Source organism: Dreissena polymorpha, chromosome 2 (assembly GCF_020536995.1).
Source record: "Dreissena polymorpha isolate Duluth1 chromosome 2, UMN_Dpol_1.0, whole genome shotgun sequence".
Classification (NCBI taxonomy): domain Eukaryota; kingdom Metazoa; phylum Mollusca; class Bivalvia; order Myida; family Dreissenidae; genus Dreissena; species Dreissena polymorpha.
In genome coordinates this window covers 152,277,086-152,304,332 of record NC_068356.1, presented here as the reverse complement: position 1 = coordinate 152,304,332, position 27,247 = coordinate 152,277,086, and the positions used below count along the sequence as shown (strand labels likewise).

Below are 27,247 nucleotides of genomic sequence, written 5' to 3'. Positions count from 1 at the left end.
TCCTATTTCTCATGTTGCAACACATTTTGGATTTACTGACAATGATTGCAATTTTTAGATTTCTCTTTTGTGCCTATTAATGATGTTGTTGAAAACAATCTAGACCGTTTATGCAAAGAAACATTTTGGATATATATATTAAAAACTATGATTCATAACGGTCTTAATAAGAAACTGCCTTATAAAATGTATAATATAAGCATGATGCACATGCATTTGATGTTTGCCTATAACACTATGTTTATATAATAACATTCCGAAAAATATTTTACATTTATAATATGACGTTGTTTGCGGAAATGATGTTATTCGGGTGTTTAAACTCTACGTAACAACAATCAGTTATTCGTGCGCAAGCTGAAATAACTAAGGCAATGCTGTAACGAGCTGAGCGGTTCTTCTTTTTCGTATTGCAATGTGATAGCGGGCTTACTTTGGTGTCAAACCGACTTTTCTTTAATTAAGTTGTATTTAAACATTTTAAAATAAAATGGACTCTGTTAAAACCAAGGAAACTGAAGATAATAGCCTAAGACATATAATAATTCTAATAAACAATCAAATAAAGTTGAACCCCTTTTTATTTTTAACTAACTTGCATCAAGAATACAACATCAATTCCTTCAACAATTTATCATGAATAACACAATTATTAAACTCATATTTACAATGCTCAACCAGTCTCAATAAAAGGTACGACAAGATATCCCTACGACTTAATCTAAAATCTGATTCAAAGCTCTATTGTATGCAAATTATTTATAGCTAAAAAAAAATATTTCTCAGAGAAAAAAACTAATAATGAGAATGTGCATTTAATTCCATAAAAATCAGAGTCCTTCATTGTCAAAGAAACAAAGCTTATATACTTAGGCTCCGAGCAGGTCCGAGCCTTGCGTGGTATTAACATTAATCCGAGCAATAACTCAACCGCGCACCATCCGCATATCTTCCGAGCGTAACCGGGCACCTGAGAATAAACAGAGGTTCCGCCTAAAGTTTAAACAAAAAAACTTTAATAAAATGACTGGAAATGATTCTGTATGTATAATAATAAGGTTTAGAACATATAAATACACATGGCTGTAATTATTTGATACAAATCAAACCTTCGCATGATGTATAAATCTCCTGCAAAAATACATGATTTAAACGTCTGCTGACAAGTTGACAGAGGTCGGCAAAGTAAATTTTATTATTCCTATCTTAGTTGAACTCCAGCGGGATCAAAGCACGTTATGAATTTGTTTCCTTTAAAACTGCTGTTAGTTACCAGCATTGTGGCTCATATATAGTAATGCGAGTTCTTTTGTGTGTGTGTTAGCGTGTAAGGAAACAAATTGTGTCTCTACATTTTTTTCCATCAATAAATGTCCACAAGATATCATATATTGTAGGCTAATGTAGACAGAATTTCACAATTGGTATTGTGTATAAATACGTATCATTTTAATATATGTGTTACGTATGGTTAAATTATAATCGCAAAACATCCAGCCTTAGAAATCTTGTTTTTCTCGTTAAGAATAAACTTATATTACGATCGGAAATAATGTCAGAAACTTATTTAACACAAGAATGTTGCAATTATAAATATACATATTTTAACATCTGTATTATTCTTTCTCTGAAATTGCTTCTATAATGTTAATATGGAATACATTCTATTCATAGCATGCATTTTGCAGTTCTTATTACAAATTTGATTATGCTATTTTTCTGGTAAAATCATACATTATGTCATGTACTCCTTTAAAATATTTGTTCTTTTTTAAATTTTACATAAAATGGCACACGTATACACACCATTTTTGATGATAACGCCTTAAAGTAAATGGTGAACAAATATATGTGAATATATTGATAGGTCCATTTAAATATCGCTTTCGTGTAACTGTTGGACGTAGTTCACGTTTAATTTTATTTAGAATTAACCTCTGTAAAGGTTATGACAGCGTAAATACTACTATCGTTGTAAATCTGTTGATAAATATAGTATCAATGCTGGTTTATAAATACACATTTTATTTATTTGAAAAACTATTGCCGTTTTAGATTCATGTATTCATAACATTTGTATTGCCATCATTATTGTATTACTAGCGATATGTTTGTTATTGTTGTCGTTGGCATATTTATTTAAGAATTGAATATCATAGGTGTATGAACTGTCGGGAATATTACGCCTAATTTGCATAAACGCCGACGGCGTTTATGTATAAATAAGGTGTATTTTTGCCGACAATTCAAACACCGATGAAATGCAGAAAAGTGCTATTCAATTCTTATAATTACAACACAAAATGATCTTAAAGCTGAAATTCTATCGTGGTCAGGGTCATAAAAGTCATTTTTAATCTAGCGTATGAATCTATTTTCAGTTTTGGAGTCATCTCCGTCAAGCGGGTATATCGCTGAAGTTCGCGCAAAAAATATAACGTCATTTCGCTATTGATCAATAAAAAACAACGCCATTAAATTTTGCGCAAAACATAACGTCATTTTGGCAACTTTTTATGACCAAAAAGTAGCGCCATGAATATTCATGTTTAAATTTGCATACGAAGTGGGTTCATCAGAAAATGAAAAAACCGGTCACGTGAACAAATTATCCAATCAGAATGCAGCATTCATATGAATATGACAGAATTTGTAATTATGTATTACATTGTTTCTATTTAAACGGTTATTATGTCTATACTTAACATGTCATGGTTGCTTTGTATCAGAACATAGTTGATTATCTTATTACCAATGTCGCTGAAGTTGTTAATGTGGTCGAGTTGCAATATATGATGTATTAATTTTATATTATCGTGTTCATTTATTACCAAATCACAAGCTTTTGATTCTCTCTGTTAACTGATGTTTTCACATTACGAATGTATTTGTCAACGTTAGTTGTTCTTGATTTCTTTGAACTTGTATATGTACATACGTACAGCGCAAAGTTTTTCCTGATAACGACAAAAACCATGTAAGACAATACGACACGTGTTTATCTATAAAATCGAGTTGAACCTATTACCTGGCAGCAAACACAAAACCTTTTAAAATTGACATAAATTTCGGGGTTTTCAGGAGACATACTCACAACAAAAACGTAATAAATCTCTTTTCAAACCGAAAGCATGAAGTTTTATATTTGGCGATTACAGCAAAGGAAATACAAATGTTACGCTTTACTAATTTTGATCAAACAAGCGTCTGATTTTCTGGTCTTTTTTGGCAGCTGAACGTCGGAAGTGGTTTATCTGTGCATGGTGTTAAAAAACCGTACGCAATAAATTCATATATATGTTTTCAAATGTTCAAAGTCGGAATATCTCGGCGATTCCTATTACATTTCTGTAGACATTTTCAAACTTGGATTAATATAATTATCCTGCAATTACACCATATCACAATCACCATTGTTTTACTTTGTTGCAACTACTATCAACGTATTGATCGAGTTAGTACTTTATTCGCTTTGAATCTACTTATACCATTATTGACCCTCTTTATGTGTATGTTCAATCATTTTCAATGTCAATTTAATGTTACTGTTATGTCTGATATTGCAGTGACGTGTTAAAGAAAATGAGGGAATGGCTTATGTCGCCTTCAATGTATTGCTTTATTACTGTATTTGCAAAAATGCTTTCGTTATGAAATCAGTGATTGAACATTTGTTGCTCTGATCATATTGCCCAAGTTATTTATGTTATTTATTTCACATACCTGATGATGTTAGGGAAAGTGTCGCTGTTAATATATAATGCATAGCCTGTTTGTGGATTACTTACAATACGCATCAACGTTTCTTTAAAGGTATTGGTCAGTAGTATGATTTGATTTTTTTAGATATATGAATAATGATATTGTTCATACCGTTAATAGTGTCTTAATAAGAGAATATATTTCAAACCGTGAGCAATACGTTCATCTATATTGATTCACTTGTTTAAATGTCATTGATTGTGATTTCTCATCCGTATTTATATGTTGATCACATGCAGCACTGTTTCACGTTAGTTTTTGGAATGTTGACAGTATATTCATATTTGTGGAGAACTAATGCATGCATATAGTCCGTCCTATTGTATATGGAGGTGACATTCACAACAACCAAACCAATGACTTAAAAGTCGATTCAGTTCACACATTTATTTTAAGCAGTGAACGATTTGATGTATACTGATGGTTTATTTTCAACTATGATTATCAACTTGTATTATTGCCCTCACCATTCTATGACAAGTGTATTGCAAAGTCTGGACACACAATGATGGCATTCGTATTTACAGTTTATACCGCTTTTTTAAATACACAAATCTGTAAACATGGAATTTTATCGTAATTAAAATAAATAGCATAATATTTTTACTATATAAATTTGTAACATTCAATACATTAAACAAATATTCAATTAATTTTATTTTATTTATCAATTTTTTTTAACGAACTCGTCGATTATGAAGTTAATTGCTATGAAATATGCGTGAAAATTGAGCACTGGGTAGTTGTCAACATTACACATCATAAATATAAATTAGTTAACATATCAACCATTGAGTAACTATACATAGTTGGAATAAAAAAATATATTCAATAACACTATTATGATACATGCATATGTTACATAATATGTGTACCAACAGTCTATTTAAACAATAAGGCAATTATGGTCATGAGACGCCCATCTGAATTAGAGGTAAAGCAATAGTCGAAACTTGACCTGCTGTTCTTGGTTCACACAGAACATCCACATTCGAACGTGACAGTTGTATTATCACGATAAACAGACAATCCAAGTTTAATAAACATTTAGACCCGACTGTAGCCTTTAAGATGCTGCAATTTGTTTCTAAAATCTGACCTGGTAATCTAAGTTTTGGACGCATGTGACCTAGTTTCGAATTCAGATTAAATATTAATACGATACATAATCAGACCTAGTTCCATCAAGATTAAGTAATAAATGCGGTTTCAAGAGTGGTTACAAGTTGTTGTCGTTTTCCGAAATTGGACCTTGTAGACTTAGATTTTCAATGCTAGAGGTGGACATTCATACTTGGTCTAAATATTGTCAAAGTAAACATTCAGACCACGTTTCGTCAATATTGAGTAAAACAATCTCTCTAATACAGTCATAATAAGGATAACTATTATTGTAACTTGTAATCTAGTATATAGGTGTACATAACCATGAATACAACTCGGCCTATATATTGTAACGAAAAACATGTTGGCTAAGTTTCTTGCCATTGATTATAGAGTCATCAAGAGTGATAACACTGTTTTTTAGATGTGATCTGGTGACCTAGTTTTCGGATACACGTGATCATGATTCGAGCGCTTATAGTATATTTTTAAGATATACCTTCGGAGCAAGTTTCTTTAAGAATGGATAACAAACGTTGCTTCGAGCTCAGTAACGAGCTAGACGTTGATGCACCACGACACAGGTCGCCCATACAACGGACGCAGGGTAATCACAAAAGATCGCAATGAACACTTCGTGTTCAGGTGAGTTAAAAGTAAATTATCTATATTTACATTTAAAATACAAAATAACAATTCAAGCGAAACAACAACAACATGCGCAGCACAAAAGTGCACGCTATCGAAGTGACATACCATACAACTCGTATTCTATGACAACACAACCACATTGTTTTCATCAAACAGCTACTTACAACGCTTTAAAGATTAATACGTAGGGTGGAAGTAATTGTGGATTCAACTCGCTTGTAAAATGCTTGGAATTAGAAGCCTTGCCTGTGCATACGATCGCATCAAAACGAAATTTAAAAAAAAATCCATATTTAGATCTTATAGTTAAGAGGTTCATATCAAGTGTAAATAAGTTGTGTAGTTGTGCATGAGTTGCTGTAAACATTTGTTGATATAATAACTGTTTCAGATCATGTTGATGACGTATATTGTATTACCATTATATGGTTATTAAAAATACAACAATTTAAGATTAGTAAATCATACGTTCGTATAACAGTATTGTCACCGAGATGCTTATTAAAAATATTTAAATCCTCAAGTACAACATAAAACCGTGGTTGATTTGTTTTTCAATTGTCTTAAAATTGAAAAAGCTTGCATAACTTACTAAATTTGATCTTACAAATATACATGAAGCACACGCACAACGTTAAGCAAATGGATATAATAATGCACATGAACCTGTTAAATCTGTTTGCGTTGAATAAAACATGTGATACTACATGTGATACTATTTAAAAGCTCCAAATTGCTGTTCTCCGCTGAATTAAAAAAATATTTGCACGCTATCACTATAATTATAGGTATACCTTTTTATATAAAACACACAATTAGAATTAAATAAATGTGAATGAATTGCTAATTGCGATTTAATAAGCCCGCGATTATTTAACGGATAATCATTTTCCAATTTAGTTAAGATACAATATAGCTTACCTGCCATGGAAATATACAATGCATTATTTATTGTTACAACGTTTGTTAATTTCGTCATTATTTACCGATTAACTTTAATTTACCTTTCCTATATTATTTATAATTTATATCAAGAAAACAGTGCTCATAAATAAGTGCTTAAACAAAGGATAATATCGACCATAATATTCAGAGTATGATATCTTTTATCACTTTAAATGTAACACTATACTTTTTGTCTGATGGTCTCATATAGTATGAATAATATACGTCTTAACGCGTTTTCCATGAACAATACATAATCACAAATAATGGTCATATTTAACAAACAACAGGTTCAACATGGCACCGTACTGATGACAACGAGATAGAAGTAAAAATGAAATGTCTGTACTTGTGTTCATCATGAATTGTTATATGAACGATGCAAGTTAGAAAACGCATATTATAAACAATTTGTAAATCGTACATTAAATTAATTGTCGTTCACATATATTCATAAAGAATACAGCGATACCGGCACGCTAACTCATACTCGGATTTGAGAACCTTTGTCCAACTGTAGAAACATCTTCTGGTCCTTTTTCTTCTTAACCCTAATTCAAGAGTGCTCTTCATAGACGTTTTACCTTTTTTTAAGCAAAATAGTATTTACGCAATTTGATAGGGTTCGTTTTTGAATCAGAATGAAAAACATGCCACGCAATTTCAAATAGAAGCAAATAGACTGTAGGCATTCGATAAAAGCAGCAATTCTGGTATAAAAATAACATATCACAAACCTATGTATATTTCAATTATGAAAAGTCAATAATTATTAACACAAACTTTCAGTCGGCTATTGTATCCTTGAGCCATTATAGCTATACTGAGAATAATTGAAACGAGACAAGTATTTACTCGTCAAATATCATATAACATACATTTTATATGGATGATCCATCAACGGTTATCATTCCAGAAAGTGAACTTCACTCCTAAATAGAATAGCTTCCTAAATTTTTGCATTCCAAAGCAACGCAACAATTTATTTATATTACATATAAAACATATTTTGAAATTCATTAGTTATTCAGATTTCGAAAAATGAAAGTACATATGTGAAGCCCAGACGGATTGTAATAGAAGAAGAATAAAATGTAACTTTGTTATGAACATATTTTTAAAAGTATCGCCTTTTCATGTCGGTATACTGCCGAGCGATAACTTACAATATAAACAGCTAAACAGATTATATGTCAATTATGAACTTAATAACTGACATTGATTTCATAAGTCAAAGTAGTACAAATGCACAACCCATATCGTTTAAATGTCAATAATCCTTCAAATCGACGACTTTGGTGGACTTCAATGAGCAACAACTAACATTATTCTCAGAATAACAAGATTACATTTAATAGTTGTCTTCTTTCAAATACTTGTAAGAAGGATTTTGTTTCGTGTGGATATACTATTCGATATTCACCGAACAAATCTGCGTAGTACTGATAAATAACACAAATCGGTAATTAGATTAAAAAAACAAATGAATCGTGACGAACTGAAGTAACTTAAGTGAAAACAATTCAAAATAACAAATATATTCAAAATTTCAATATGAAGATGAGGTCAACAATAGAATAAAGTATTGATATGGACGGCACAACATAATAACTCGTGGTGACAATTATGAATTATCCTATTGATGCAACTGTAGGAATTTGTGTATAGTTATATCTGGACAACAGTTACACGAATTGATTGGTCTTCAGTAAATGACAGTTGCTTCCGGGTCCATAATCTCCTTTTCCAAGAGATCTATAAGAGGAGTGTCTGAATGTTGGTCTGCAACAATAAAAGCATAAACGTGTTTACTCATTTTATGTTAGATTTTTATTGCGTCAATTTGAAAGTTAATATTGAAACTAAATATAATCGAGATAATATTTATTTACACTAAAGAACATGTTATGTGCTTAATTCGTATGTTACATTTTTTTCCTTTTCGATACACTGAAACAAATATTCCGTAATGTATTTAGTTAAAAGACTCAACGCTGCACGGCTTCAATCCGATTCTAATGTCATTTATATTTTATGATGGCATATCCAGCATATTTGTCCTTATTACGGCCATATAGAGATCATTTGTTAGTAGTTGCAGACTACCAATCTGCAGTCCTATGTTCGTCAGTTCGCGTTGCTTATGAAGCAGACAGCTTGTATTCCCTTCACATTCCAATTAATCTAATTTTGTCAAACTGAGATATGTAGTATTTACCTTTTTTTAAGGAACTAAAAATTCACCACGTGTGATGAGAACAGTCATTCGATAACGTAATATTTGAACAAGACAGTTTAAATCAAAATTGAAAACGAATATTTAACAAGATTATTGTCAAGCAATATGGTCCCCTACCGGTGAAACTCCACCATTGTCAAAATAGTTTTTTAATTTGTTGCCATAGCAACCAGAATTTTTGACGTAGGAACAAAATGAAATGACGTGCATAATTTCCATAGTGCCATCTATCCATGTTTCAAGTTTCATGAAAAAATATTAAGAACTTTTAAAATTATCGCAGGATCCAGAAAAGTGTGACAGAATGACTGACTGACTGACTGACTGACTGACTGACTGACTGACTGACGGACACACAGAGCGCAAACCATAAGCCCCCTCCGGTTTCATCGGTAGGGGACAATAATGTTATATAAACATAAATCCAATTTGCACCCTAAAACATGTTGTGTGACAACATTCATTCTAAAGGGTTTATTAAATCAACATATAAATATTTTTTAGATTAAAGACTTAAGTTGATAACAATATACAACGCCCATCACACATTAACTTTATAGGTGATTAAAACCAAACATACCATCAAAATAAACCAATGAAACCTTGTTGTTGCCTAACTTTTGCTTTACGTGGTCGCGAGAAACTATTTCGTCAAACAACTTTTTGAACATAGGTCCAATGTTCTCTTTGGTGGCGGTGCTGATGCCAGCAAAGTCGGTCTCCATCGTCTGGAGGCAGGCCATCGGCGTGCAGTACTCCGCGAGGAACCATCGCCTTACCTGTAAGAGGACACTCTTGTAGAACATGTACACGCGGATGATATAATTGTAAAGACACTACAAAAGTGGACAGTCCTCCGCGCCGGGAGCCATAGCCCTATATGAAGACAGGACTAAGCTGTAGAACATGTGCATGCATATAATATAACTGAACGGGAACTACAGAAGTAGATAGTACTCCGCGCAGGGAGCCATTGTTCTACCTTGAGACAGGACAAAGTTGAAACACATGTATATACGAACAACTATAACTGTTAAGGCAACTCCTGCAGGTGAGCAGTATTCCGCACAGGGAGCAATCGCCCTACCTTGAGACAGGAAAAAGTTGAAGAATATCTACATGCGTAAAATATAACTGAACAGTCGTATGCAGTATCAAGCGTTAAACCATCGACTTAGCTGGAGACCGGAAAAGGTTTTAGAACATCTACATGCGTAAAATATAACTGGGGTCGTATTCCAGAACCATATTAAGTAAATTTTATTCTTATCCTTAAATTGGAAAAATTTCTAGGTGTTTCATTTCATATTACAATAGCTTGTCATAAATGTATACATTTAAATAACATCATTATGCCACTGTTATTTTAGAAATACCAAAACATGTGTTTCCTTCTTTAGTTAAGAAATACAAAACTTGTAATTGTGAACTTAAGTGAAATTATTTAAGAAATGACTTAAGATGTTTCTGGAATACCACCCCAGGAAAAGAACTAGAGAAGCGGTCAGTACTACGCGCGCACGGAAATATTGCCCTATCTGGAGACAGGATTAAGTTAAAGAACATGTATATGCAAAAGAATATAACTGTTAAGACAACTCCATGTTTGGGCAGTATCAAGCGATGAAACATTGATATATCTGGAGAAGAACACAGTTGTTGAGCATGTGCAAGCGTTAAATTAAATTGAACAGGAACTTCAGAAGTGGACATTACTTCGCGCGCGGGGAGCCATCGATCTACCTGGTAATAAGACTAAGTTGAATAACAGGTATATACGAAATACTACTACGGCAAATGAACGTATATATAAATATAAATATATATATATATATATATATATATATATATATATATATATATATATATATATATATATATATATATATATATTCACACATAAGGCAAGTTACGGGGTCTCTGATTTAGAAATAGGTTATGGGGTTCCCACATAAAAAACCTGTATCTCCATACCCTTTTTTATCCGATATTAACACGAATTAAGGTATATAAGGGTACCTTATATATTGTTATTTATGAACACGCCATTTATTTAACGTCTTATACAAGGAAATATATAGCGAACTTATTTGCGAGGTATATACAATTTCAATTTCAGACGTGATTGTGGTTTTCGATTTAAGACCTTATTGTGAGATTTGATTGCATTACCTCCCCTACACCCCCCTCATAGTAATTAAAGGAGCCTAGAATGCGGGGTTGTATATAGACCCCGTTTTTTATATTGACCTCGTAAGTACAGTCTGAAAACTACCGAGACCGCGTAACTGGCACTATATATTGGTATATATATATATATATATATATATAAATATATAATTTGTTTGAGAACTAAACTAGACACTTAGTTTCCGTACAGTGTAACAAGCCAAATACGGCAGTAAAGACATTCCAGAGGTATGGTGTACTCCTATTAAACCCATCGCCCTAGTTCGATACATAGTTGAATAACACGTAAATAGTTCACATACGGGGTATAGAGAAATCAAGAGGTGTCGTGTAGCCCGATGGGGAATCATCACCTGCAGATATATGTAAACTACAAAGATAGCGGGACTCCTAATTAGTGCAGCACATCGTCGGACGTAAGTCAGAGTTGTCGAATATGTACGTTAATCCTAGAAATAAAGCAAACTTGATGAGTGCAGTACCATCGCCGTATCTAGAAACATAGTTGAACAAATATTTAAATAAATTTATCCTAGATATCCTAAGTGAGGTGTGTAATATTAAACGGGAAACAATTGTAATGTCTAGAAGAATATTTGACGAAAATGCACTAAAGTAAACGGTATTAACGTCGATGTGTTTTTATTTTTATTTTGCGAAAACACCACAGTTTATCAGTTTTCCTGTATTATATATGCAATTGAACACTTGACCTATGTAAACGAATATAAAACGTTCACTGGAGACCTTTTTAACGTTTCATTTATGTTAGTTTCATATATACGTGTGATATATCGAACATGTGAGTAATGTGCAACGTCAAAACGTTTCTTCTTTTATTGGAATGACTTAGATATGTATTCATTGAAGCATTTTTAAGTACTAAACATTAACAGTAAATTTAAGTACACGTATACATAAATGACTGATTAAATTGGATCAAAATCCATTGACTTATTTTATATGGACGATTATATCCTATTGAATAACACTTTATTAGGGGGCGTAAATAGTAGATAGGTATTCCGGATTAAACAAAATCGCTGGAGCTTAGAAGTGAGGTCAAACCGTAAAGGTTTCTAATTGTGTGCATAATCTGACATGTTGCACAAACACAAATGTTGTACCCCACTTTTGTGTCCGAAACCTACTAACGGACGCACTATGTTATGGATTTATGTATCACTTACCATGTCAATATGAGGCTGAACTAAAGTGCAATCTGTTTCACAAAATCATACCAAACACTGCAACGCACGTGGGTGTTAAAAACAAGCGAAAGCACTTTGGCGTTTGACACCAAAGTTGGGCGGACAAAAAAGGGTGCTACTCAATGCTATAATTTGGACTTTATTTTAGAAATGTACTACTACTGTTTTACGACGTGTTATTTTATAGTGTAATGTGTCCCAAGGCTGTACATAATTTCATTTTAATTCTTTTTAAATTAGCACACATGTTCGGATGCCGTGTCGCTAGTAAGTGGAACATGATTTCTTTGCCGAATACGAAAGTATGTAATGTCGCTTTAACAACACATTTTGATGATTTACTTTATCAACTTAACCAACAAAACTTAAAAACACTATCAACGTAATGTGTTTCCCGAATCATCACGAAACTTGCTCATAGCAAGCTAACATACCAGTTGAAATCAATATTCGCATAAAATCCCGTGTTTATTGCTCTGTTATTTAATGTGTTGCTATGAGCTTTATTTTTATTTACATTTAATGTTTCGTGACGTTCGGAGCTTCTTAAAAAACATGTTTAAACCCATACTGTGCTGCGTGGACCGTTTCAACGCTTCATTCGGGTCGTACTCTATATGAAGTATTATGAATGCGTGGTAGATGAATGTGTTAGTTTTTGAATATTTGCTGTAGGTCATATCCTTTTGTAATTAGTTCCTTGCCACAAATAAAGGACCATATACTACTATAAAAATGTTTCTCTTGCTGTTGGAGTTGAAGTTTCAAATTACTTGTTTTAAGTACTTTCACTTCATAAATTTGGATACTGTTTTTATATAAATTCAAGTGTTTTTAGTTACAATCCCTTTACATATTGTTTAAGTTACTTATAATTATTAGTATCATATTATATAAACTGTTTATCAAGTTTTTACTTAAACATATACCCTTTGAATAATAAACCTTTTTGTCTTGATTGGAATCATCTGTGAATTCATAAACGTTCAGGTTAAAAGGTCTTCCTTTCTGTCCTCCCAAACTGTTGGTAGTTGTCAGAAACTGGCCTGTATGCGTCATCTTGCGTTTGGTGGCACTAAAGAACATAGTAATACAAAGAAAATAACTACAATAATATACGAACAAGTTTGTCTTAAATTTTATCGATCAAAATACACGCACGAGCGTGCACTCGAAGATATTGGTTTTCACTTATAACGGCTCCTTACTGGTATACAAGATATATGAAACACAGAATGTTTTTTATGTCAAGACATCAAATTTGCTTAAGCATCATGGTCATATACCACGGCATCATCGAATGAGAAAATGTTGTATAACGTTTACTTATGAATAGCTTCGGTTTATTATTTACCTTTCGCTTGCGAGATTGTGCAGCTGCTTTTCGGTATCGCAGGATTTCACCCAGACTACGATCAATTTTCTTATGCATCCACAGTCGACGTTTTTTGCTCGCAGAAAAGTTTGGATTGTCTTATCCAAATCTGCAAAGTTATCATATTGTCAATCAATTGTATGTATTGTTTGCATTAACAGATGTGTTTCCTGATGTCTATATAAATATAGCCAAAGTAATTTGTAAGCTTCACCATTTGAAAGAAACATTAGTTTAAGTATATTTTGATTGTGGCAAAACAAAACTGCCACACAGTTTGACACAACATTTATGTACTTGACTAGACAGAACAAATTCACAGACACACAACACAAACACATGTTTGAAATGATATCGATATAAGTTCAGTAGTCTACACCGGTTTCAAGGAGATCAAAACCAATATATTACCCAAAACAATTTAGTGATTTACTATTGTCAACCAATATCAACGTTAACGATATATTGTTTTGAAGCCGACATAATTTGAAACATATTGTTCGAACCTATTAAAAGACAAGTTTGTTTATTTGTATCGTAGCAGTGTACATACTACTAGCATGTTACCATAACAGATGGAATAAGTGTGAGCGCTTTGACTATGAAACAATAATGTTTAAATTGTATATTAATTTAATATATTTAACTACCATATATAGATAAAAGAATAGCCTGATGAAATAAACTCTTAATAAAATAAAGTCCATTTCTATAACATACAGTCAATGATGATGATGTTAATTATTTTTTGTTCGGCGAGGTAGACTGTAAGACTACAACTTAATCTTAATGTTGAAATAAATGGTATTGAAAAAAATCCAAAATAGCAATTGAAAATGACAAAAACTATACTGTTGCATAGCTCGCTGATTGTAACAAATGTTGACTTAAATAAAACAAATATCGATTAAAAAATAAATGATAAAAAAGTGTATGTCAAACTAAATAGAACAGCTGGGTCTAATTTTAAAGGTAAACTATGGCGATATTGGCATATATAATTCAAATTTCACACGTCAACTTATCAGTTTCTGAGAAACTACAATCCCACACAAAATAGTTACAATAAGAACAGCTGACCCTCCATGGCTACATAATAATATTCGCAAAGAAATTCGACGCCGTAAACGAGCATACAAAAAAGCCAAGGCTACCAATTTAGACCGACACTGGCACATCTTTTGCCAACAACGTAATATTGTAAATAATCTTGTCAGATCAGCGAAAACAGTTCACTTTGAAAATATCGCTAAACTAATACGTGAAAATAAACACTCATCATCCGACTTCTGGAAAATAATAAAGAAATTCACAAATAAAATCACCTCACATACGAGTTGCCTCCCTTAATTCATAATGGTACCATATATGAGTCACCCGTTGATAAAGCGAATATTCTTAATTCATTATTCCAATCTCAATCTACTTTAACTACACCCAGTACGCATATGCACAACCTACAATCCCAAGAGCCAGATTGTCCCATCTTTGAAGATTTCATTATTTCCCGTCAAGATGTCTTGGATTCCATAAACGTTTTGAAAACGGGAAAGGCATCAGGCCCAGACCAAATAATTAGTCAAGTCCAAAAGCAAATTGCATCTGAGATTGCAGGTCCACTACAAAATCTTTTTATTTTTTCTATTAGTAATGGTAGGGTCTCACGGAGCTGGTAAGAAGCAATTGTTTGTGCACTTCCCAAAAAGTCTGATCCTCAGGATGTTGACAATTATAGACCGATCTCCCTATAAAGTGTTTTAAGTAAATTTCGAGAGAGAATTCTCCACAAATATATTTTTAACCATTTAAGGGCTATTGAATTAATAACCCCATTTCAATCAGGCTTCATTCCAAATGATTCCACTGTCAACCAATTAGTCTCTGTTTATCACTCCTTTTGTAAAGCTCTTGACGAAGGTAAAGAGGTTCGAGCCGTTTTTTGCGACATTTCTAAGGCCTTCGACAAAGTATGGCATGAAGGACTTATACACAAGCTCCGACTTAGTGGTATCTCGAGCAATCTTCTATCTTGGTTAAAAGACTACCTACATGAAAGGACCCAGTGTGTTGTGATCATTGGCTGCCAATCTGACCCATTACCCATAAACGCTGGTGTCCCTCAAGGGTCTATATTAGGGCCACTCCTCTTGCTTATAAATATAAATGACATTGTACGAGATATTCACTGTTCAATTCGCCTATTTTCAGACGACACCACACTATATATCATCGTCGACAACCCTGTTGATGCGGCTAATCATCTTAACTCTGATCTTGCAAAAATTCATTCTTGGTCTGATAAGTAGTGATTGGTTACCTTTAATCCATCCAAAACGGAATCCTGAGTTATATCTAGAAAATCAACCGCCAAATCCATCCCCCTAATTTTTCAACGACTGCCAAATCACTGAGGTTTCGTCTCACAAGCAGCAGGCTTAACTTTTTCTGATACATGTTCCTGGCATGACCATATTGAATCTATCAAGCAGAAAGCATGGCAAAGATTCAATCTAATGCGAACGTTGAAGTTTACGCTCGATAGAAAGTCCCTTATATCGATATACATAACATTTATTATACCAATTCTTGAAAACGCTGATATAGTCTGGGATAACATTAATACACAAGATGAAATTGAACTTCAGAAGATTCAACAAGAGGCAGCAAGGAAAATGGGCGGGGAACACGTTTGGCATCTTTGCAAAACCTATAAAATGAAACTGCTCTCGAACCATTAAAAAATAGGAGAACAAAACAAAAACTTACCCACTTCTATAAAATGTATAATTCACTATCACCCCCATACTTGTGCACACTTATCCCCTCTAGCGTGGAAGAAAGATTGGCTTATTCTCTTCGTAACTCTAACAATATTCGCAGTATTCAATGCAAATCACAACTTTTTACACGATCTTTCCTACCATCAACTATAAACTTATGGAACAATTTACCGGAATCGGTAAGAACGGCTCCTTCTCTCTCTATTTTCAAAGCAAATCTTAGTAAAGATAAGCAAATAATTCCCCAACATTACTACGATGGGGAACGGACGTCTGATTTTCTACATGCGCGTTTACGAATGCACTGTAGCAGTTTTAATGAACATTTGTATGCAAACAACATTGTACAAAGTCCATATTGTCAATGCGGTGCGATTGAAGATACATATCACTTTTTCTTCAAATGCCCAATTTATTACAGAAAAAAGACTTATCCTTTTTAACAATCTGTCCAGTTTCCAACCCATAACTTTGCAACTACTTCTTTTCGGAGTTAAAGACGGATCATATGAAGTGAACTCATTAATATTCAAACATGTTCAGTATATTATCCGAGATAGTCATAGAATCCGATTCTAGCCCAACTCTATCTTAGGAACAAACCAAATTCTGCCAAAGATGCGCCGTTCCCGCAACTGCTTCTTTTTCTAACCGCAACTTCTCTTATTCTGAAACTCTACTCTTTCACTTCTGTTCCTTTTCTTCTCATTTTATTAGCTATTATCTGCATTGCTCTGTTATTCGTTTTATATTATAACTTATACTACTTTTTCATTTCTAAACGGTATGCAATTACCTATCACTGTAATATATTGTTCGTAATTTTGACATGTCGTTAAATAGTTGTTATACGTTTGGTTGTTTACACCATTACAACAGCGCTTCTAACTGACAGAAGAGCGACATAGTGTAAGCCTCGAGCTTCCTTATGAATTCTGTCCAATTGTATTGTACAGCCTTTATGTTAAGCAATACTGCAATTCTACCTGCCTTGCATATTTTTCAAATATAATATGTATGTTTATATTGTATTGTATTGCTTATATGTACTTTCAATTAACTAAATAAATAGTGTTTAAACCAAACTCACCGCTGGTAAGTGTGATCATCAGATAGTTTATAAAATATGCCCAGCATAAACCAGGAACGACATTTCCTGCGGGGAGTTGTCTGCCCATATCGACAGGATATCCTGGAAATGACATTAAACGACAATAATTACATAAGTATATATCATATTAAATTCAACACATCCGACAAAAACGTGGTGTGCACTTGTTTGTTGACAGAAACAGTTTTATAGCAAAGTATACATCTTAGCTACCTAGAAACAAAAGATCTAATTGAACACATGATACATGTTGTAGAAACAGTGAAATACAGAGAAATGGAGCCGTTGTACATTTAGTTTAACCAGAGCTTACTTTTAAACTTTAAATTGGAAATGGACTCATATGCGACAACCATTACCTGAAACTGTCCGTACAATTCGTTTCGTGTATGATGTATCGCCCGCCGCTTTCGCTCTGTAATACGTAACCCAACGAAAACATTGGGGCACATCTGAGATTTCCAGATCACCACGCAGTACCAACAACACTCTCAGACGTCCTTCATCGACATCAGCAGTGAGACATTTCAAAACATTAAATGAAGCCTCTCTGCTTTCCAATGAAGCCTTCGACACTACAAACACTACCCAGCCTTCTCTATCGTCACCCTCAGAGAGTTTAGATGCTCCAGGTAGATTTGTTTTATGCGGAATATGATGTTTATCCAACTCGTTCCGAATCTCGTGTAGGACATCGGGATCGGTTGAAGAGTTGCACAGGTAAACAGTCTGTTGATTATAATAAACTTTATATTTACCATCGGATCAATACACATATTTCCACTGGACAATTTCATTTTACAAACATGTTGTTTAAGTTTTCCCTTGTGTACAAAATATAAATGTTCTTTGATGCTGCTTACGTTTAAAATCTATGTAGTTTAATTATTTCGCCTAATTGTATTGATCTCTGTACATGTACCTAAATCTGATAAATCCTAAGCAGAACAATTAAGTTATCAAGCGTTTTAATAAGTTTTAAGGAATGTTTTAGAGATTTCCTCGGAGGGCAACGTTGACGGTAATTTGATTTAATGTTACGAAATAGGAATATAATATACACAAACTTAACAAGTATTCATAAAGCGGTTGATAACCCATGTGTATCGTTTGTGTCAATGATTAAAAACATTTGTCTTTGTATAAATATAACCAAGTTGCCACAATGCAGTAATCATAAGTTGTAGTAGTAAAATTGGTACGTATGAGATTTACTAGAAATACCGCTCTCGTTGCAGTAAGCGGTTTTTGTGTTGGTGCTAGGTCAAATTTCACTAGATCAGTAAAAAAAAAATAACATAGTAGTAATGAGATTTTTCTTTAACATTTTATCAATAAGAAAGTATAACTGAATACATATATCACGGAAAAGGGGGATTTCGTTCTGTTTCTTAAACATGTCTATATTCATCTATGTTAAATCGACCGAATCTACAAAGTCTGCTTTTCTTTCAAGAAAAAATGGATTATATATTGGAGGGAATAAGAATAACCTGAAAGCATTTGTATTTTGCTTTTATATTTAAACTCGATATGCTGAAGATTGCATTCCGAAATCCAATGCAAGTTTTGAATTATATCGCAATATTGCTGAATTATTCCACATGACCTCTGCGATCGAAGAATACATCTAATAAAAATAAAATCATCGACATTGGCCGCTTGCATTTTCCAATCTATATATTACAACTACACATCTATTATATTAAATTGTTTAGCATTATTTATGTTTATATGCAATAAAACACAATCCAGATCATTGAGCTTGCATTCTTAAGTTGTTTATAGTTTCGAACTCTTAATTAAAAGAAAATGTCGAAAACAAAAAAAGTAATAAATGCTCTGCTAGAATTCAATGATAAGGTTACTAGAATAATTGCTTCGTTTCTGTAGCATCTTGGTCAAAACCAGAAACAAACAAAATTTTCCACTAGGCTGTTAAGTATGTCTTTCATATAATAGTAGGGTATCGTTGAGTTTAGGCTATGTATATATGCAACTCGTTGGTCAGAGCTTATTTTAGCAGCACATTGGGGAAACCGAGTTTAATGCATGTGCTTAAAGTGTCATCTCACTGGCTAATAAGGAACGACAATTTCCGCTTTAATGGAATATATCATTTAAAAAGGTCTCTCCTGAACAAACATCCAGTGTTGGCGGAAAGTGTCGTCCCTGATTAGCCTGTGGGACTTGGGGTAATAATCCCGAGAAATCTCAAACGTTTTGCATTGGCATTAGCATTGTCGATACTTTATAATAAACTAACCAAGAAGAAGTAATATCTTTAGTTTCAAAAAGTAAATAAGTTGCTATAACAAAAGTGCATTATATTTCGCACAAATTAACATAAAACAACAAACTCTTAAACGTACCGAGAGTTTAGTTGTCGCTTCATTTATTCCATGAGGTTGTTCATTTTCTGTCATATTGTTCGCTAGCGACTTTGCACTTTTGAACAGTGCAGACGGAATGTCAGCCACATCTTCAATACAGACCCAAACACGTCATTTGCATTTAGTAACTGATCACATTATAGTTCATGAATGGTGCCTTTAAATAAACAATAGGTTTAAGAGTTGCAAATTGTTCTATGACCACCGGTACAATAAATACTGCATCGCCTTATATGTTCCCTCTTAGTTGCTTCACATAAGTAAACAAAATAATGATAAAAGCTTTACTGTGATTATAGACTTGCCGAAATGTATGTTATACTCAGTTTCGACTGAGTAGTTGTATCTTTAACTTTGTTTTGAATTGGGTGTCGTTCCTATTCTTTTAAAATATTTAAAGTACTTCTTAAAACAACTATTTATAAAGACGAACTTGGCTGTGTTCTTGTTCAATCAAGCAATATATTCAATTTCAACATACATGTAGTGGCAACCGTTATAATCAGCTCATGACCTGCCATGTTTGGCTAGCGAAACCAATTTAATAACTAACATTAGAGAAAAGACAAAACGTATTACACGGTAAATAACGTAAATTCTTTTAATTATGACCTAAACACTTTTGAACTAAATCAAATATATGTTTTTTAAATAGATAAACTAAAAAAAACAACATTTTGGAAATATACACCGAGATACTTTAAAAACGCTCCAGTTGTAAAAATAACGAAATGGTAAAGAAAACATTCTTCTATTTGTATGATATTTGGCAATAATGAGCAAAGGTATGTTACAAGCAACTTCCGAAATGTTTATTGATCAATTATAACAACTTAAGGAAATATCACAAATCTAGAGGTAACACACTTAACATTGAAATTCGCATTTTTACAAAAATTAATAACTCGTGTAACTTCCATTAAAAACAATGCAGGAAGTGCATCTACGTCTCATCGACCACACAATGTTAGTAATTTGTTGTTAGGTAATGTTATTCCACTCGCGTATTAAGGCTTGACGTAACTGGTTGACATTTCTAGGGGCTGGACGATGGGCTCTCAAGCGTCTTCCTAACGCGCCCCAGACATGCTCAGTGGGAGATATGTCAGGCGAAAACGATGGCCTGTTTAACGAAGTAATTCTATTCGTTGCAAGGAAAGCTCTTGTAAGCCGAGCAGAGTGTGCAGGTGCATTGTCTTGTTGGAAAATCCTCCTCTGAGAGTACGCAGCATTAATGGTGCAACAAACAGGAGTTAATACGGTGTCTATGTATCGCCTAGCGTTGTCATTGCCCTGGAGAATGACAAGATCAGTTTTTTGAAATTGGGCAATCCCAGCCCACAATAATGCTGCCACCAAAGCCACGATTCTGTATGCATCGGTCGTTGAACCTCTCATATATTGAACGATACACTCTAACACACCAATCACAGTTCTGAACATTGAACTTAGATTCATCTGTAAAAGAACTGTACCCTATTGTCGTCGGGTCCACCGATGATGTATACGTGCCCAAGCAAATCACTCAGCTTTGTATATATCGGTCAAAATGTATCCCTGTTTAGGTCTGCGACAATGCAATGCAACGGCACGCAGTCTACGTCTTACGGTTGGGGCATGGATTGGTCGCCTGAAAAATAAAAGTGACTAAACAGTCTTTTACTTCGGTGGATTGTCAAATATTGTACACGCATCATAAAATGATAAAATATTGTGCACAACTTACCCACGGATACCAATTGTTAGTCTGGCACTCTGGGTGGCAGAACAGAAGCGGAAACGGCTGTGAACGCGTCGAAGGTTGGCGTCCTGTCTAGGCGTTGTTATCTTGGGCTGACCCGAATGTGGACGGTCTTTTACAATTCCAGTGACATTGTATCTTTCCCAAAGGCGTTTAACCGTGGATCTCGCGCAATTAAACTGACGCGCGACGTCGGTAACGCCAGTTCCGGCTCTCAGCATAACAACAGCCTCTGAACGCTCATGTTCTAGTAAGCGTGGCATGCTAGCGAACACGTTTTTATACTATATTTTGTGTTTTTCTTGTGTGCTAGTCGATTACATACACATACAACAGGATTAGATTTTATTTCGTGGATATAATCGTGAGGTACGTACAAAGATGTGTAAATAGCATATGTAAAGCCAGCTTTTCGCGACATTCATTTTCCTTGTGGATTTTAGAGGGTTTAAAGTGTTTTACTTGTTGATAACATATAATTTATAATAAAAAACATCTAACTTATTTTTTAATTGTGAAAAAATCTTTTCATAAACTGGAGCGTTTTAAAAGTCCCTCGGTGTATTGTTAAACCCAATACGCTATAGTAAAATCCTGCTTTTGTTTATTGTTTGTACTGTTAAATGATGTTGTTCCATTCGTAATTGATCTATTTTAAACGTCACCTTTGCAAGTGACGATTTCTACAACATCATTCCACCGCTTCGCATCCAGAACTTGTTGGTATGACTGGCAGAAGCGCTGCTGTTCACGTTTGACATCTATTTTCCCCAGATGATTCGTTGCAAGATGCGAGATGGCGGTAAGAACGGTCGGGACCTGGGCACAGACGTGGTACTCCTCCTGAACACGATACCATATGTTATGTGACTGCCATATAAAGCTTTTGAAAATAAGCTACAAAAATTAGTTTTTCAAATGTTTCTAATTGAGACCTCGCATGTTAGTTTAATGTTCCAAAACAATACTTTTTGGTTCTGTTCCTTGAATGCTCTGTACATGTCATACCTCTAAAGAGTCGGCAAGTTTTATTGTCTCATCAAGCCAGAACTGGTCATTGTTGTCTACATATTAACGTGTTCTGATAACTTTAACATGTTTCATTTTCCTGATATAGCACATGCTATATCTTGAAACTCCCAGTTCGTTTCATCATCATGAAATACGAGCACGTCGCGATTTTTAAACAATCATTTTTACAATATTTATATTAATACTTTTTTCTGATATTAACCTTGTACTTTTTACAAACGTTATCCATGCTACAAAGCCCCAAGAATACTCACCGGTGTTATTGCACAAATTTAACCAATACTCATTTGTTTTAACTAACAAGCATTCTTATAGGTACGTAATTTATGTTCAACGTATATTTCAGATGAGCAAATTTTATAATCATGGGCATGTTCTTCAAAACTTTTAAACATATAATAAAGTAAAATAAAGGGATCAGAACAGAAGTAAAATGCCAAATAACGTTTTTAGTACAGCATTGTGAGTTAGACAATAGCTTAACTTTAAACGCAGTGAATATAATATTTAAAAGCTGTCTTATATTTACAGTTCCACATTTAATTCGATATACGGTCGCCTTGTATGTTCTTGGTTTATCGGCATGAACTCGGTTAAATTCCAGTTCATCCCCTTTGTCATGGGAAATGACTATTTCTCCTTCTGCATCATCTGACGTAACAAGGTCCTGTGGAACGTTGCAGTCTTCTGGTACAATAAGCAGGAATTTCCTGACCAATCTTTGATTTGTCTTGAAGTAATTGATCAGCTCTGAAGGATGAAAACATTCACACTAGATGGTTAATGCAGTTAAAGTGTTGCCTTATGATGTTAGATTTAGCGAACAAACTTAAACACAATTAACTCCCATCGCATCACGAGGACGGGAATCAAACTATTGCTTCGAGGTCCTATATTTCTGACCGATTGACCAACCATTAGAAACACAAACTACGCACAAAACAAAGCAAGCATTTATGAATATGGCTACGTCCAAGCTTTCTTTAATTGCAAAATAAAGATAGTTTAAAGATTAATACTTATCAATACGTTATAGAGACGTCCGTAAAAAAATGAATATGCAAAGTGAGCCTATGGATTGTGTGTTGAATGCAGATTGAATTGTTCATTCAGTTTAGACTCTGACATAGAACCAATCACCAAAGTCGAAAACATTTACATTAATTACAAAACGACCAATAAAGATTTAAAAACATAGTGATATAGATTTTCAATACTGTATTATGTATCTTGTAACTTTATAACATTTTTTTGATAAAAAGGGCGATCGCAATTGTATTTACACGCTTGTGTTCCAACATGCTTTGTACTTCAATCATACAAACAAATATTACATACCTTCAGCAACATAGCCCATGTAACCAGACACGTGGGAGTACACTAATCCGAAGTGCACGTTGCCAGCTGGAAGTACATCCCCCAAACGCATAGGAGCTGCGAATACAATAAATTTAGTATACATATTGATAATCATACTTTTTATTATAGCAGTGTTAGTAGTAGTCATAATAACAATAAATGAAGTTATATAAGTGGTTGTTCTCATATTTATACAACTTAAAATAATACTACCGCTACATCTACTTACACTACAACAACAACAACTACTACTACTAATGCTGCTACTACTGCTGCTGCTGCTGCTGCGGCGGCTGTTGCTGCTGCAGCTGCTGCTGTTGCTGCTACTGCTGCTGCTGCTGCTGCTGCTGCTACTACTACTACTACTACTTCTACTACTACTACTACTACTACTTCTACTACTACTACTACTACTACTGCTACTACTACTACTACTACTACTACTTCTTCTACTACTTCTACTACTACTACTACTACTACTACTACTACTACTACTACTACTACTATTACTACTACTACTACCACTACTACTACTACTACTGTTACTACTTCTGCTACTACTACCACTACTACTACTCCTGCTACCACCACCACCACCACCACCACCACCACCACCACTACTACTATTACAACTACTACTACTACTACTACTCCTACTACTACTACTACTGATACTACAACTACTTCAACTACTTCTACTACTTCTACTATTATTGTTACTAATATTACTTCTACTATTATAACTACTGCTATTCTTACAACTTGTACTGCTGAAACTATTTCTATTAATACATCAATACACGTTTTACTACTTCGGAACAACTCCTTGTCAACTGTTGTAATTACTGTTGCTTCTGCTACAACTAAGGTTTAAGTGAAAATAAGAACACTAAATAAAGGCCATGTTCTTACATTTCAGTCGCTTTAAAAGACAATCGTATCCTTGCCAAGTATTCAAGTCAAAAAAGGTTGGTGTCAAATACAGCAATCCAGATTTTAAGAATCCGACATCGTCCTCTCTGACCCCTTTATAACCTATCAATAGTCGCATGTGTTTTTCAAACATATTATTTTCCAATGCAGCTAAAGCTGCAAAAGTATACCATCCTTTTGGATCTGATTTTTCTGTAACAAAGTTGATTATTCGGTCAGTCTTTTGAATGCACCCGTGCATAGATTTAAGAATAGAGGTCCCTGGCAAACTTGTTTCATGATAAGTTTGACATGTGTAATGTTTGTCAATGTACAATTTCAATTCGTCAGCCTCTGTATCGTTTCCTTCTTCATTTTTGTAAAATATAAACACTGACGATCCCTTGGTTGCATTTGCTTCACTCGCCATGAATTAGATCACTGGACTAAGCAGCTTAAATAAAAATTAAATAATTAACTCGTTGACCCACTTTCGATTTACATTAGATATACACGTGGTTTCGATTTGCATTTGCTTTACATGCACGTGTATTGATACCAAATGATATTTGCAATCTTCCAACGAATTAACCCCACAAGTTCAATATTTTAGCCTCTATATCGTGTCCGTTCTCACTATTGTCAAAAATAAACGCGGTAGATTCGATCGTTGTATTTTCTCCTGTTGTCCATTTTTTTGGATCACAAGACTTAAACTCTTAAACTCTCAACTACAGCATATTTGTCTTAACTCGTTGGGCCACTTTCGATTTACATATGATAGACATGGGTGTCAATTCGCATTTGCTTAACATGCAATTCGTATGTTCTTCAATCTTTCAACGATGTTATCCGTTAAAACAATATTTAAACGTATTAAACTTATCTGTTTTCTTCGACCACAAAATACCTTCCACACACAAATGTAATAGACAAAATATATAAAAAAATATTTATATTCGGCAATCACATCACACTATGCGACAAATGCTTTATCGGAGTTAATAGTGATATAAATAGAATCGAAACGAAAAGTGAAATCCCCAAGGTTATTTTCGAAATTGCTAATTATACACATGTGGTATTTTTAGGATTGAACACTACGAATCGATAAATTATATTTTGGCAACGAGATGGTTTAAAATATTTATACTCAAATGAAATATCAATGACATATGGTTGTATGCATTTCGCGGGTTAAAGTAGAACAGTTTGAGAAATAATTTCGCTTATGAAAGAATATTTAATTAAAAAGGCTCTTAAAACATATTCAATTACGTTTATCAACCTGAAATAATCTTCCTGTTATATCGCATTGTTTCGTTCATGTTCATTACCCCGAACGGTCTCGGAGTTTGTGCGTAAAACTACGATAATTTGGTCAAAATAAAAAGATAATTGTTCTATTACGCATACAACTCAGTGTTATAGAAGACATTTGCAGGTGTTTATATCGATTGGTGTCAGATGCAATGCTCCCGTTTGTCAAACTTGTTTTTTATAAACTATTTATTTTGCTATTACAATTATTTTATAATATTCCAAATAGATAAGTGTAGTAAATAAATAAATATATAAGACGGCATTTTAAGAAAATCTACAAAGTGTGAAAAAGTTAATTTATTTCATTTATTCACAATTTCCCTTGTCTGGCACATTATTCAAAACGTATTTTAATTCAAAGATGTAGGTGCATTAATCTTTGTAGATACCATATAGACAAATTGTTTGTTACGACATGAGTTGTTTATCAACTATCCATTCCGTTCACATATTTAAACGTACGTTTGAACAATTTAACTATTCAATATTGAATCTATCTTGTTTTGAATAAAAATCTGTAGGTGAGTAATATGAAATAATCAATATTAACTCATTCAGGCCCAATTGCTTTCGTTTAGAAATGGTGAATTACATTTTACCCATACCTGTAGCAAGTAAAGACAACATATAATATGCTCAAGCATGGTTATGGAATATGCAAACGTAGCTTAAATAAGAAATTTCTGCGGTGAGACCAACATATTTTTCGATTGTTTGAATAAGGATAGATTATAGAATATCTATTTTGATCTTCTGTGGGGTGAACAACATGTGTGTGCTAATATTATTGTTATTCCCTTGTTACACCTCATTTACTATCATAAATTAATATATATTATGCATTTTGTATAAATGTATACCTTGAAATTTGCTTTATTAATATTAAGGTTTATATGAAACAACTTTTTAATTAAATTTTTTATAAAAGATGGAAACAAAAGATTGAGGATTGACTACTTGGAAAGTCTGAAAAGCTTTGCTTGTTCGGTATTTTTTATTATTAAACTTTGATTTTGAATGCATAAAACAATTGCAATATGATATATGCAAAGAAAGAACAGATAATATAAATGCCGTATTGCAGTTATAAAATCTAAATCTAAATAAGATTACACGTAC

The 27,247-nt window shown here is 33.6% G+C and overlaps 2 protein-coding genes across 5 annotated transcripts in view; both read right to left on the bottom strand.

The window, feature by feature from the left end:
- The window catches only part of LOC127869465 (uncharacterized), a 314,131-nt gene extending 288,325 nt beyond the window's left edge, over nucleotides 1-25,806 (bottom strand). The window contains exons 1-11 of one of the 4 annotated variants that reach the window (XR_008044574.1): nucleotides 24,806-25,806; nucleotides 23,873-23,968; nucleotides 23,064-23,284; nucleotides 22,168-22,345; nucleotides 19,741-19,850; nucleotides 17,728-18,097; nucleotides 17,348-17,449; nucleotides 13,457-13,586; nucleotides 13,048-13,177; nucleotides 9,282-9,480; nucleotides 7,200-8,244 (exon numbers count right to left, since the gene is read on the bottom strand). Coding sequence is in view for 2 of the 4 variants with exons in the window: in XM_052412073.1 (XP_052268033.1) it covers nucleotides 8,168-8,244; nucleotides 9,282-9,480; nucleotides 13,048-13,177; nucleotides 13,457-13,586; nucleotides 17,348-17,449; nucleotides 17,728-18,097; nucleotides 19,741-19,850; nucleotides 22,168-22,345; nucleotides 23,064-23,284; nucleotides 23,873-23,968; nucleotides 24,806-25,235 (2,043 nt within the window). In the remaining 2 variants the exon portion in view is untranslated. Of the gene's footprint in view, nucleotides 1-4,134; nucleotides 8,245-9,281; nucleotides 9,481-13,031; nucleotides 13,178-13,456; nucleotides 13,587-17,347; nucleotides 17,450-17,727; nucleotides 18,098-19,740; nucleotides 19,851-22,167; nucleotides 22,346-23,063; nucleotides 23,285-23,872; nucleotides 23,969-24,805 lie in introns of those variants that run through there. The other 3 variants (XM_052412073.1, XM_052412072.1, XR_008044575.1) reach the window with 3 other exon arrangements.
- Nucleotides 20,458-22,140, bottom strand: LOC127869486 (uncharacterized). The gene is made up of 2 exons (XM_052412114.1): nucleotides 21,488-22,140; nucleotides 20,458-21,391 (listed from the first exon to the last, which is right to left on the bottom strand). Exons 1-2 carry the CDS (start codon nucleotides 21,763-21,765, stop codon nucleotides 21,283-21,285), a joined length of 387 nt encoding a protein of 128 aa, XP_052268074.1. The 5' UTR covers nucleotides 21,766-22,140; the 3' UTR covers nucleotides 20,458-21,282.
- Nucleotides 25,807-27,247: the final 1,441 nt, after the last annotated feature.

Bases quoted from the DNA above. Each gene is read 5' to 3' on its own strand.
- LOC127869486 (XM_052412114.1), bottom strand. From the start codon at position 21,765: ATGCCACGCTTACTAGAACATGAGCGTTCAGAGGCTGTTGTTATGCTG. The intron at 21,392-21,487 runs GTAAGTTGTGCA...TTTATTTTTCAG, and splicing joins CTAACAATTGGTATCCGTGG to GCGACCAATCCATGCCCCAA.